The sequence below is a fragment of the Cyrtonyx montezumae genome, unplaced genomic scaffold (assembly GCF_038088225.1).
Source record: "Cyrtonyx montezumae isolate F1298 unplaced genomic scaffold, pur_monq_1.0 scaffold_15, whole genome shotgun sequence".
In the NCBI taxonomy this organism is placed as follows: Eukaryota; Metazoa; Chordata; class Aves; order Galliformes; family Odontophoridae; genus Cyrtonyx; species Cyrtonyx montezumae.
This window is the reverse complement of record NW_027071881.1, coordinates 3,230,154-3,242,463: the sequence shown is the minus strand read 5'-3', so window position 1 is coordinate 3,242,463 and position 12,310 is coordinate 3,230,154. Positions and strand designations below refer to the sequence as shown.

General features: G+C 49.1%; 1 protein-coding gene across 2 annotated transcripts in view; it reads left to right on the top strand.

Moving 5' to 3' along the window:
* CLIP2 (CAP-Gly domain containing linker protein 2) overlaps positions 1–9,589 on the top strand; it is a 52,544-nt gene extending 42,955 nt beyond the window's left edge. For both annotated transcript variants that reach the window (XM_065731742.1, XM_065731743.1), the window contains 8 exons: positions 236–1,180; positions 4,194–4,251; positions 5,426–5,509; positions 6,248–6,404; positions 6,500–6,659; positions 7,266–7,451; positions 8,601–8,663; positions 9,235–9,589. In XM_065731742.1, the coding sequence (XP_065587814.1) occupies positions 236–1,180; positions 4,194–4,251; positions 5,426–5,509; positions 6,248–6,404; positions 6,500–6,659; positions 7,266–7,451; positions 8,601–8,663; positions 9,235–9,246 (1,665 nt within the window). In that variant the 3' untranslated portion in view covers positions 9,247–9,589. The remainder of the gene's footprint in view (positions 1–235; positions 1,181–4,193; positions 4,252–5,425; positions 5,510–6,247; positions 6,405–6,499; positions 6,660–7,265; positions 7,452–8,600; positions 8,664–9,234) is intronic.
* Positions 9,590–12,310: the final 2,721 nt, after the last annotated feature.

Genomic DNA, 12,310 nt, shown 5'->3' with positions numbered 1-12,310 from the left:
GTTCGTACCAGAAAAGCAATCTGTAATTGGCACAAAGACATAGCTATTAGTTAATGGTGATAATTACCCTGGTGCAAAACTGTGCTCAGGTTGCAGGGTGCTGGGTATCCTTCCCCTTTTTCTTGAATTTTGACTAATGGACTTCGGGTCTACTTCCACCAAAGCCCATTTCCTAGAGGGAGGGGTGCAGCGATGAGCCATGGGTACTGACTGTGTCTTCTCTGTTTTGTTGCAGCTAACCACAGTGGCAGAGCAGTCCCGGATCCTGCAGCTGGAGGAGGAGCTGAGCCTGCGGCGCAGCGAGGTGGATGAGCTGCGGCAGTGCTTACGGAGCTCACACCATGCGGAGACCCCTGAGCACAACCTTGGCTTGCAGTCTGAGGCACTTCGTCTGCGGGATCAGCTGCTGTCTGCCAACAAGGAGCATCAGAAGGAGAGCAGCCAGCTGAAGGAGAAATATGAGAAGACGTTAAAGAAGTACCAGCAGGAGATGGAGAAGCTGAAAGCCGTCAATGAGAAGTATTCGCAAGAGATTGTTGACTTAAAGCATAAGGTTCAGCAAGCCACCAATGAGAACATGGGGCTGATGGACAACTGGAAGTCCAAGCTGGACACATTGGCTTCTGACCACCAGAAGTCTCTGGAGGACCTCAAAGCCACATTGAACACAGGCCCTGATACCCAGCACAAGGAGATCGTGGAGCTGAAGGCGGTGGTGGAGAGCATAAAGATGGAACACCAACTCGAGCTGGAGAACCTGAAGGCAAAGCATGATATTGAGACAGCTGTTCACATAAAGGAGAAAGAGAGCCTTAAGCTGAAGCTCCAGGAGGCTGTGGATGAAGTGGAAAAAAGTAACAGCAATTGGAAAATGCAACTGGAAACCAAAAGCAATCAGCACCTTCTTGAGCTCCAAGATGTGAAGGACAAGTGTCGGGATGCTGAGCTGAGGGTGCATGAACTGGAGAAACTTCACAGTGAATACAAAGATCAGACACAAGCGATAGCTTTCTTAAAAGAGCAGATTTCCTTAGCTGAGAAGAAGATGTTGGACTATGAAACGCTACAGAAAACAGAAGCCCAGAGCAAACAGGAGATCCACAGATTGCAGGAAAAAGTGCTTGTCTTAGAGAACAAGCTGCAGTCCATGGAAGCCTTGCATCCTTCTCAGCATGCGAATGTATGACTTCTGGGTCACTTTGCTTAGTTGTAATAATTGTTAATGATTCTTCCTAGGAGTAGCTCTCGGTTGCTGTTTTGTACAGTTTGCTGAGGCTTCTGGAGCTTTTCTTTCTGTTGATGATGCTTTGTCTGTGATGCATCTCCATGCTGGGGACTTTCCATCCTTGAAAGCCAGTACAGTGGTACAGATAGAAAGTAAGAGTCAAAAACAAGCGGTCCACATTTGGGTTCAAAGCTTAGTTAGTGCTGTGACAGCAGGACAGGGCAGTCATGGTTTGGCAGGGAGGGCTGCTCATTCTGAGAAAGCAGTGCTCTTAGCTGAAGAATCATCATTTCTGCCATCCTCCAAGGAGCTGCAGGAGGCTTAAGGAGCAGGGTCCTTCAGGGGATGGTGCTGGACAGGGTGAAAGAAGCACTGTGTGTGCTAAGGGAGAGAATGTGGTTTGTTAAGAATGTGTGAGTCCCTAGGGAGAGTTGAGCTTGTGTGTTGGGTGGAAGACCAGCAGTGTGGCCTTGTGGCATATTTAGGGGCCATAGAAAATGCTGTGATTTACTGGGATTGTAGTGGGAGAGCTGCTAATAGCAGGGGTCAGAATGGCACCAGGCCAGGGAAATAAAATGTGTGATTGAATGAGAGTCCTGAGCCTCCCCTGGAAGGCTGGGATAAAAGCAGTGGCAATGTGAAGTGTCTGGCTCACGGGCTTTGCATTAGATTAAAGCAGGGAGGTTGCCATCCACGGCCCTAGTGCTGGACCTCTGTTTGTGTTTGGCTTTGGCATGAGAAATGAGCTAGCAGCCAACCTGAGCTTGTCCATGTGGGGATGAGGAGAATACGTTGTGAAATGTGCATGTTCATAGATTCATAGATACATTAGGTTGGAAAGGACCTACAAGATCATCTAGTCCAACCATCCTCCTATCACCATCCCTACCCAACTACTAAATCAAAATGTTTTAAGAACATTTGAAATCTATTACTGGGAAATGTAGTCTGTTCCAGTCTGAGGTGCCAGTGAAGTGGATATAGTCTGTGTTTAATTTGCCATCATGAACAACCCTGCTGAAATCATTTGTACCACTAGGCAACAGAGTGAAGTCAGTGAATTAGCATTGGCCAAATCAGAGCTTATGCCTGCAGAAAGACATCCTCCACTGAAGAGGAGGGATCTGCAGCATTAATGGTGCTTCAAGGGTTGTTCAGCATGTTTCCTCTAGTAAAGATGGTCACGAACAATAAGTACAGCTGTGGCCCTGGGAAAAGTAGGTTATTACAGCGCATCACATATTATAGCCAAGATTTAAACAAGAATGAATGTAAAAGAAACTGGAGGCTTGTTTCAGAGCCATTTAAACAAATGAGTGGGCTCTGGAGGATTTTATTGGTATTGGATTAGAACCAGGGAGTCTTGAAATAATTATTTTTATGTGTATGTTGATTAAAATCAGGAAAACTTGGGAAGAAGTGCCTTGGTGGAAGCCTTTGAGAGTGTCACAATAAATTCTATCTCAAAACATACTAGCCCATTTAATGTGACTGTAGTATTAACTATCCAAATATTGTGAGCAAACAAACATCTTGTGACTGTGAATGTGCCTTCTTTCCTATGCCTGAGCAAGAACAGAGCAGTTAAATAGTTTCTGTGCCAGAAGTGCGCCAGGCATTGTGTTCCTCTTCAGGTGTGTGCTGTTTTGTTCAGGCTGGGTCCTGCAGCATGATGAGCTGCTGGGGCTTTCAGCAGTGCTGGCTGCAGCAATTGCTCAATCTGAACATTGACTTGAGGTCCCACCAAAGGCTACTGGATTGGAGGAGGCTTTAAGTGCTGAACTGTAGCCTCTGCAATGGAAAACGTTTTCATGACTTGTTTATTTATTAGTAAGCAGGTAGAAGTCAAGGGCTGGTAGTTGCATGCTGCCAGATTGGACAGGTACCACAATTTATTGCTGCTGCTTCCCTGAATCTGCCTTGAGATGAAGCCTGGAATCTGGGAAGTGGACGTTAGGCAACTGAGTGCAGCTCAGTGGTGTTTTAGTGGGGAGATTTCCTTCTGCAGGGAGAAATTACCCTGGCTGGGGCAGAGGTGAAGTCTCCTGAGATGGATGGATTATCTCCCTTGTCTGGGGGTTGTGCAATGGCCACCCCCTCCCCATGGTTTTGGGGGTTCCCTTGGGATCTCCCAGCCATTTGCGCTGAGTCTAGAGAGTAGATTTTGTAGGATTTTGTGAGGAGAAGAAAGGAAAAAGTGAGAAGGGATGCAGGTGAGAGGATCCCCATCTGGATGACAGCCCTTGCTTCTGTTGGGTACCATGCAGCAGGTACAAGCATGACAGTCACTGGGCTCGTGCTGCCAGAGAGCACCCACGCAGTGCTAATACCGCTGTGGATGTTGTCCATATGTAGGCTGGGCACAGTTTGAGGCCATATGTCTGGCTTTCTCATGGGGCTGTCACTTTGGGACAAGAAGGCAAGCAGTCTGTACCCTTCCTGAGGTTCCAGCAGTGTTAGCTGCGCTGGATGTCTGTCTGCACTGTTTTAACTGGTGTCATTAATGCTTCAGGTACTTTGCTTCTCTTGGTGTTCCTGTGGATCTGCATCCATGCCATTCCCATGTAGGGTACCTGTGGGTAGCACAGTGTTACTCCGAGCTGTCATCTTAAACAAGTGTATTTGCACCCAACAGAAGTGTTTTCCACATCTAAGTCTCATGAGATGGAGATCCTGGTACATTTTCCTGAACAGGGAGAGACTTGCAGCGTTAGTGAGAACGCGTGAGCAGTCATCCTGAAGGCTTTGCTTTATGGAGGGGTGCTGGATCAGGAGACCTCCAGTAGTAGCCAAGTGGAGAAGCAGCTCCACAGAAATCTTTGTTTCCCTCCAAGAAGAATGGAAAGCATCCATACTTGGATGCCAGTCCCACTTCTGCTGCTTGGACGGGTTTTTTGTGCTTGTTGGGTTTGCTTTGAGTCTTTGAGTTCAGGGCTGTTTTATATCTCATATTGTACATTTATTTCAGATGATTGAAACTAATGATATTTCAGACGACAAGATAAGGATGAAGCAGACTATGGAAGGTACGTCACAGAGCACTGTGTTCCAGCAACTCACGTGCCATCCCTTCCTCTGCCATTCTGCTCCTGAAGGCACAGCTATGTGAAAGGAGCTTAAGAAGTCATTTCCTTTTTTCCCTTGCTAGATCTATAGCATTTGCTGTCTGCCTCTTCTAATGAGAAAAAAATGTAGAGATGGAGGTTTTCATGATACACTCACCGTGTAGGTGATGCAGGCTGGAGACAGGTCTGGGGAAATGGACTTGCTCTGTCCCATCCCTGATGTTAAAGAGGTAAAATGCCACCACCGTGTGTACTGTGCTTCTAGAAGGGCACTGCTGATGGTAGATGCTTTTATTTTATTGAGCTTACTATAGATCATATCCATCCTTTGGCTGAAGCCTGGAATTTATGCTCTCAGGAAGTTTGTAGGTGTAGCTTAGAAACTGAATTGTGTTCAACCTCCCTGACCAAGAGGATGAGCTGTAACTCCCAATCCCAGAAACAACAGAGCTGCAAGACTACAGCTGAATGGCCCAGATGGACTCTGGGCTCTCACTCCCTCCTGGGAGCAATGTCCTGTTGTGTGTGCCTTGGTTTTGGTCCTCTGTGGCAGATTTGAGGCTTATCTAAGACATGTGAGATCCTTCCAGATCACCCTTTCCCTTGTTCATTCCCAGGAAGCTCATTTCCTCATTCTTTCTTAGGGTTTATTTCTTTGGTTGTTTTTTTTTTTAACAGATTACAGGTGATTAACTTATCACTGTATTTTCAAATGGCACTTCATTTATGGTGATATCTTTTTCTCAGTTATTGACCTCGAGTCAGTTCTCTGCAAAGCCCCTTCTAAAGCCCTTCTGAGGATGCAGAAATCTAAAAAGGAGATTGCAGGGACCTTCCCAGTTACATAGATTTTGTTTCATTACCCTTTATTTTTGCTCACTTTTTGCTCTCTTAAACCTTGGCTTCCTAGCCGTGTAACCTGCCTCTTCATGCCTCCCAGTGCTGGGTGGTGGTGAGGTGGGGGGTGAAGTATGTCTCTCCTGCTGCTTCTCTGCTGATGCAGAGTTGTCTCTGGTACCCATCACACCCCGTGTCTGGCACTCTGAACCCTGACTGTACACTCAGTACCTTCCTGATGTGCACAGAAGGGTTTTTAGGCTTCTAATCCTTGTCTTTTCTTTCCATCCTGTTGAAGACCTTCAAGACAAACTGAGTAAAAGAGACAAAGAGGTGTCATCGCTGGTGTCCCAGACTGAAGCCCTAAGGGCCCAAGTAAGTGGTAAGTTTCCCTAATCCAGTGCAGGTGGGAACAAGGTGCTTCTCTGCTCATCCTTCATCTTAATGTTGAATAAGAGCCCAGGTGCTCAATCACACGTGTAAAACGTGGCAGTCTGTTAGTGGGTGCTGGTGGTGAAAACTGGTTTGAGAGTTCTAGTCCAAGAAAACACAAATGATAAAATCATAGGATGGTTTAGGTTGGATGGGACCTTAGAGATCATCATCGGTTTCCAACCCCTGCCATGGGATGCTTGCCAGCCCCTAGACTAGGCTGCCCAGGCCCCATCCAACGCAGCCTTGAATGCCACAACCTCTGGTGGGCAACCTGTGCCAGCACCTTGCAGCCTTCTGAATAAAAAACATTTCTTCCTAGCATGTAACCTAAATCTCCCCTCTTTTAGTTTAAAGCTATTCCCCATTGTCTTGTCTCTATTAGATCATCATGTAAAAAGTCCCTGTCCTGCTTGTAAGCTTCCATAAAGTACTGGAAGGCTGAAGTTCCCCTGGAAACTTCACTTCTGCAGAAGGCATGGAGCAAGTAGGGGTTTGGGCTCACTGAAAGAAACAGAGTAATAAGTGGAGCTTGGTGTATTGTTTCTGAAATCTCTCCTTAAGCTCTGGATCTGGCCCTGATTAACAGCCCTATGCTTTTAGGACTGGGAACTGGGAAAGGCAAAAGTAGAAGTAAGTAAAGGACCAAGCAACCTTTCTTCCGCCTTGTACCCTCTGCTTCTCCTAGCTTTGGAAAACAAGTGCAAAACCACGGAAAAGAAGGCAGATTCGGTGTTAAAAGAAAAGAAGAGGCTGGAAGGGGAGCTGGAAGCCTTGACCAAGAAGACGCACGATGCATCAGGGCAGCTGGTTCTGATCAGCCAGGAGCTCCTCAAGAAGGAAAGGTCAGTGTGCAGGGCTGGGTGTGTGTGCTCACAGTGCTGTAACCGCCACCAGCCCCAGTGGGAATGCTCTCACTTCTTACTGCTGCTGCTTTCAGGAGCCTGAATGAGCTGAGGGCTCTGCTGCTGGAGGCGAACCGGCACTCACCGGGACCCGAGCGTGACCTGAGCCGGGAGGTGCACAAGGCTGAGTGGCGGCTGAAGGAACAGAAGCTCAAAGATGACATCAAAGGGCTGCGAGAGAAGCTGGTCGTGCTGGTGAGAGCCTCAGAGCCCCTCCTGGCCTTGGCTGCAGGGTTGGAGGGTTCTGTGCTGTGACAGATGTGAGCCCTACAGCACTTCTGCTCAAAACCATGACAATTGCTTTCATAGAAATGTTAAGGTGGAAAAGACCACTAAGAAAATCTAGTCCTTTTACCATTGAGAATCTGATGGGAGCTTCCCTGGCTGTGCCTGGTTGTAGCAGCACCCCATTAAGCAGTGAAATGTGTGTCCATCCTCCCCCATTGTTTCTCTGTTCCCACAGATCTTAGATCCATGGCTACAAAGGGCTAACACTGGGGAGAAACTGAAGGTCGGTCAGTTCCCCACACTGCCTATTCCTCGATGTGTTGTCCAAAGCCGTCCTCTCATTCCCGTGTACTTGAGTGTCCTCCAGTGGTTGAAACGCAAATAACGTTTGCGCTGTAGGGAACAGAGTGGAGCTGTGTTGGCTGTGCTTGGTAACAACTGTCTGCAGGGCTGTGCTCTGAGCCCATCTGCTGTTGGAACCAAGATACGCTCGTAGGAGTTGCTGCAGATTTCTGCTCTTAGTTTCTCCAGTTTCTAATGCAAAACGTCTCTGTTTCCACTCTGTTACACGAGGACAAGGAGAAGTCGGTGACAGACCAGAGGAGGTTCTCCCTGATCGACCCCTCGTCGGAGTCGGAGGTGATCTGGCTGCAGCACCGCCTGGTCAGCACTGAGGATGTGCTGCGCAATGCACTGGAGCAGGGCCACCAGATGGAGAAGCTCATGGAAGCCATGAGGCTTTCCTCTGAGAAAACACAGGTAGAGCATATGGGTGTTTGTTACCCAGCTGAGTCTTTTTGCTGTCTCTGCTCTTGCAGAGGACTTTCCTTGCTGTCCTTAGGACAGACTTCAGAGGTGACTGTGGGAAACCATTCTTCATTTCTCCTATTAACTCCTGGAGGCATCTCTGTACCTGCTCTAAGTTTGCTGCTGGAGCACCATGTTCCCAGTCAAGTTGCTCTTTTCCCTTCCCAGCTTATTCTAGTACCTGAGGTGTTCTTCTGAGAAGGCAGAACTGCTGCTGTTGTTGTCTTGCAGCCGCCTTTGTGTAAACGAGGGCTGCAAATAAACAAGCTCTTTGTGTTCGGCCTTTTCCATCACATATCTGAGGTGTCTAAGTGCTGACTGATTTCTCCAGAGAGGTGACCTGCCCCTTAAACCAAGCTTTTAGCTTTGTAGGATGAGAATGGCTTGGGTTGGGAGGGACCTTAAAAGATGGATTTGTGTCCTAATTCATTCTAGTTGTATTTTCTCATCTGCAATCGGGTGTTGTCTCAGGTGCTTCTCTGATACTTACTCACTTAAATTCTAAGCTGAAAAAAAGTCTTTCTCTTGCAGCATGGAGTGACAGTTCACATGCAGGTGAACAGCTTACGATAGTACAACACGAGCCCATGGACAAGGACAGTGGGCAGAGTTTGTTTTACCCAATGCAAGTGTAGGTATATTGTGCTAGGTGATTTGGGGTACTGCACCTTCTCATTCTCTCACTGCCTATGCACAGTTTGCTGTCCTGGCTGCCAGGCTTGTCCCCAGGGATGGGGAATGGCAGTGTCCTTTTTGCTGTGACGATGTTCCCTGTGCTGTGTGTCTGCAGCTAATGCTGCCCTTGGCTCACAGTTTGTTTACCAGGATTTAAGAGTCAGAAGTGAAGAGCTGCTCTATGTCCATGTGTGAGCTCAGGGTGTATTTTATAGCTGGGAAGGATATAATCCCCAGTGAGCCAGAATGCAGAAATAAGGAAGTTTCTTGCCAAAAACAGTGTGATATTTTTGCTTTCCTCTGCCCATGCATGGAGTGGCCACTGAATGTTGGGCTGCCAAGAGAGAAGGCAAATCAACCTCAGCCTCTGCAGGCAAGCAAGCACTGGTGTCCCTCTTCAGTAAGCACTTTTGTCTTCTATTGCAGCCTGCTGGAAATTCTGGGTCTGCTAATGGGATTCACCAGCAGGATAAATCCCACAAGCAAGAGGTAAGTTATGAGCAGAACGTTGTTTAAAACGGTGACTGTGTGCTTTCTTGCCTGCTCTGCTGGGGGGCAGAATTTGGATGGGTACCGCTGTGCCAGCAGAGCAGTTTGCACAAGTGTTTCCTGCATTGTACTGTTAAAATCCCTGGAAGTCACACTCCTCAGCATGCCTCTCACTGGCAGTACGTGCTTGCTCTGGGGAGAAGCAGCTGAGAGTTTGTCCTCTGTCTCCTGGGTTGGTACTTGTATGACTTCTGGCAGGATGAGCCAGGACCTTCTCAGTCTCAGATCTGCCATCCCCTTCACAAGTGGCATTCCTGGGACGAGCCATCCTGCTCGCTCCTGCTGTTTGTGTTGCAGGACGAGGTCTGGAGCCTCAGACTTCACAACCCCCCAGGCAGGGTGGGCAGCCCGAGGAAGCGGCACTATGACTTTCTGGGCAGTGCAGTGGGTCGGGACATGGAGATCCTGGATTCCCAGTTCTGACCTCCTGCTCTGCAGCTCAGTTTCCCTTTCTGTAAACAGACCTCAGTGCTTGCCCTCATTTTTGTTAATTAGGTCTCTTTTCTTCCAGGAGAAGCTCTGATAGAGAAGAGGTGAAGAGAGTCATTTCATGCTGGTATCAGCTCTTGTGCACAGTAAGGAAAAACAATACCACATCTGGCTTTAGCACCTCCAAAAGACTAGACACAGTATTTTGACTTCAAAGAAGGACAGTGTTTATAATGTACTAATGGATGTCATCAGGACAGCCCTGGAGTCCAGCTTTCCAAGACAGCTATTGTTCCAGAAGGGAGCAGGAAGATCTCTCTGGGTTTGGCTTCTTACCTGTATTGGTTTTGACTGTGGAATTTGTATTGCTTAAGCTGCCCTTGTCCCAGCAGCAGTCTGAATGATGTCTGCTCCCTGTGGTAGCTGAAGTACCAGCAAGTCCCAGTAGCCCCACAGGAGCTGCAAAGGGGTTTGCTCGTGGTGTTGAACTCCAGAGCATGTCCCTGGGGCTGCACACTGCCCACATGATCTGTCCCTTCCCTCCCACTCACACCCAGGAGCTGCACAGTGAAGCTTGCCAGGCTGATGGCTCGCTGGGACACATAAACTGAGGGAGATGGGGTGTGTGTGTTTCCTTCCTTGCCATGTAGAAGACATCTGGTTCTGTAGCGTGGAGGCTTTGCTCAGTACTTATATCACAGTGTGTCGCATGAGATGGTCTGATTTCAGAGGGGTTATTTCTCACTCACTGCAGTCTGGGGAAGGAGCAGTGGTGTGTCCCTGCAGAGAGTGCCTGGCAGGACTGATCTCCTGATCCACTGCATCTTTATCAGGGCTCCAGAGCACCAGACCCAGACAACAGCTTGCCACTGGGAGCACTCATGCAGTCGGGGCTCTCTGTGTTGGATGGGTACAGACATCCCGTGTGTGACATGAACACAAGCAATTGGAGTAGCAGAAGGAATCCAAGGTAGGAGCCCACACAGCCCTTGTGTCTGTGCATGGCAGCGCAGGCTCAGGCAAGCACCCACATCTGGAACCCTGAGTACACAGAGCAGCAGTTGGGTGCTGCTGTGTCCCTGTGCCATGGCAGCAGTACCAAAGCTCACAAAGGAAGCACACTGGTTGGTTGGTCCTCTGCTAGAGGCTTTGCACCTCGTCTCCATCTTTGCACCAGAGCTCTTGGGGACATCAGGGTGCATGCAGTAAGAGGAGAATGTGCTCTGAAAGCTGCGTGGCAGCATCCCATGCAAGTCCAGCTCAGATTCACTGTTGGGTGCTACAGGGGAAAATAACAGCAGTATCTCACCAGGCCTTGTCTGGTGCCTGACTCCTCCACTTCTCAGTTCTCCTTGTACGATGGGGCTCTTGTGGAAGGGAACAATACAGAAGAGGGCACTGGGAGGGATGTGAGCCAGGCCACAGGCAGATGAAAATCACTGCATGTGAACTTCGTTGCTTTTTTTGCCCTCGTTTCCTCTGAAATGGTGCACTTTTTGTTAGTGGGTTGCCAGGCTGGTGTGATGCTGGACACTGCTCACAGGTTGCAGGGTTGGTGAGCTAGTTCTGTTCAAAGAGAGCAGGAGGGGAGGAAGTGATTTCAGGGGAGCACAGCAGGCCAACAAAACACAACAACGTGTGGCTGAAGGGGGGCTGTGGGTGTTGGAAATCGGAGGAGGGGATTTCGGGGGCACCAGGTTGCGCTCTGCCAGCAGCTGCTCAGTGTGCTGCAGTGCCTCCTGCAGAGCTGTGGTGCCAGAGATTTTACGGGCGTAACGAGAGGAGGTCTCCGTCAGCTGGAGAAAAGAAGAGAGAGATTTATGCAAGCTGTTCTAGGCTGGGGAGAGCAGGGAAATCCAGGTCTCCTGATCACTTCTTAGGCTGTACGGAGCTGCAGTTCCAGCTTTGGACCCTCTGACCCCCACAGGTCAGGTTAAGGAGTCTGCAGATGTCTGTGCCCTGCTCTGCTGTGCCACAACGGGACAACCATTTTCCAAAGGACACAACGTGGGGTGGGAATTGGGCTAGAAAGACCAGAGTGTACTGTACTGCTGGCCTTTTAAAATACATTTGACTGATGCCCAGCACTGGGGCAGTCCCAAAGCGAGCTCAGTTAGGAGGATGGATCTCAACTGGAGTGCGGTGTGCTTTGGTTGGATCCACTCCCAGGGATGGATACTGCACCCCTTGTCCCCAGCCAAGAGGACTGCAGGTGCTATGCAGCACACACTACGTCAGAGCTTTTAATAATGGTTCTGCTGCTCTGGTGTCTGCCTTCTTGATCATCTTCCAAAGCACGAGGCGTGTGATCCAGCAGTGTTTCACCCCTTGGAGCCACAGTGGCGTCACTGCAGGGCTGGAAGGCAGAGCTGCTTAACAGCACACTGCTACCCAAACACATGGGCAGGAAGCAATGGCATTTTGTGCAGGATCTCATAACAAATCTTGTTCTTGACAGCGGAGCTGAGGTGCAGCCCATTGCAAATAGCACTTTGGACTCTAATGGTCACCACTGCTCAGTGTGTGGTTACACCTCTCGCGTTTGTGGAAGGAGTCCCATTTGTGAGTCCCGTATCCCAAACCCCCTTTTTTCTCATCTCATCGCCAGGGAAGGAGCAGCTGCCCCAGTGCAGCTGCTGCAACTGAGCTCCAGCCCTCTCATCTCATAGAGCTGAATCCCAGCCGCAGATGGAGAGTGGAAAAAGCCACTTACCAGCCCACTGCGGCTGGGCCTGCCCCCAACTGAGGAAGCCACCGAGCTGATGGAGGAGCTGTGGGTTAGAGCAGAAATCCCCATGGGCATCTGCATGCTCTTCCACACCTTTGTGTGGTGGGGCTAGTTGATGGGGAACCCCTTCTGGATCACACTGGGTGGGAGCAATGAGGCTGAACTTGGGAGGGCTCTGAAAATCCCTGATTAGGGAAAAAATTCCCCAAAGTTCTCCCTGAAGTTCCTGTAGCAGCTCCTGGTGCAGGTGGGTCCTGGCTCCCTTCTTGCACTGCTTATTTTCCTTGATGGGATCTCTAGTGACTTTTTCTCTAGATTAAAGTTCACTTGATTTTTTTTTTTTTTCTCTTTTCTCAACGACCTCTTGCTGTGTGCAGGGCAGGATCCCCAGGAGTGGTTATGGGGAGCGTGCTGTTAATTCATGGGTGCT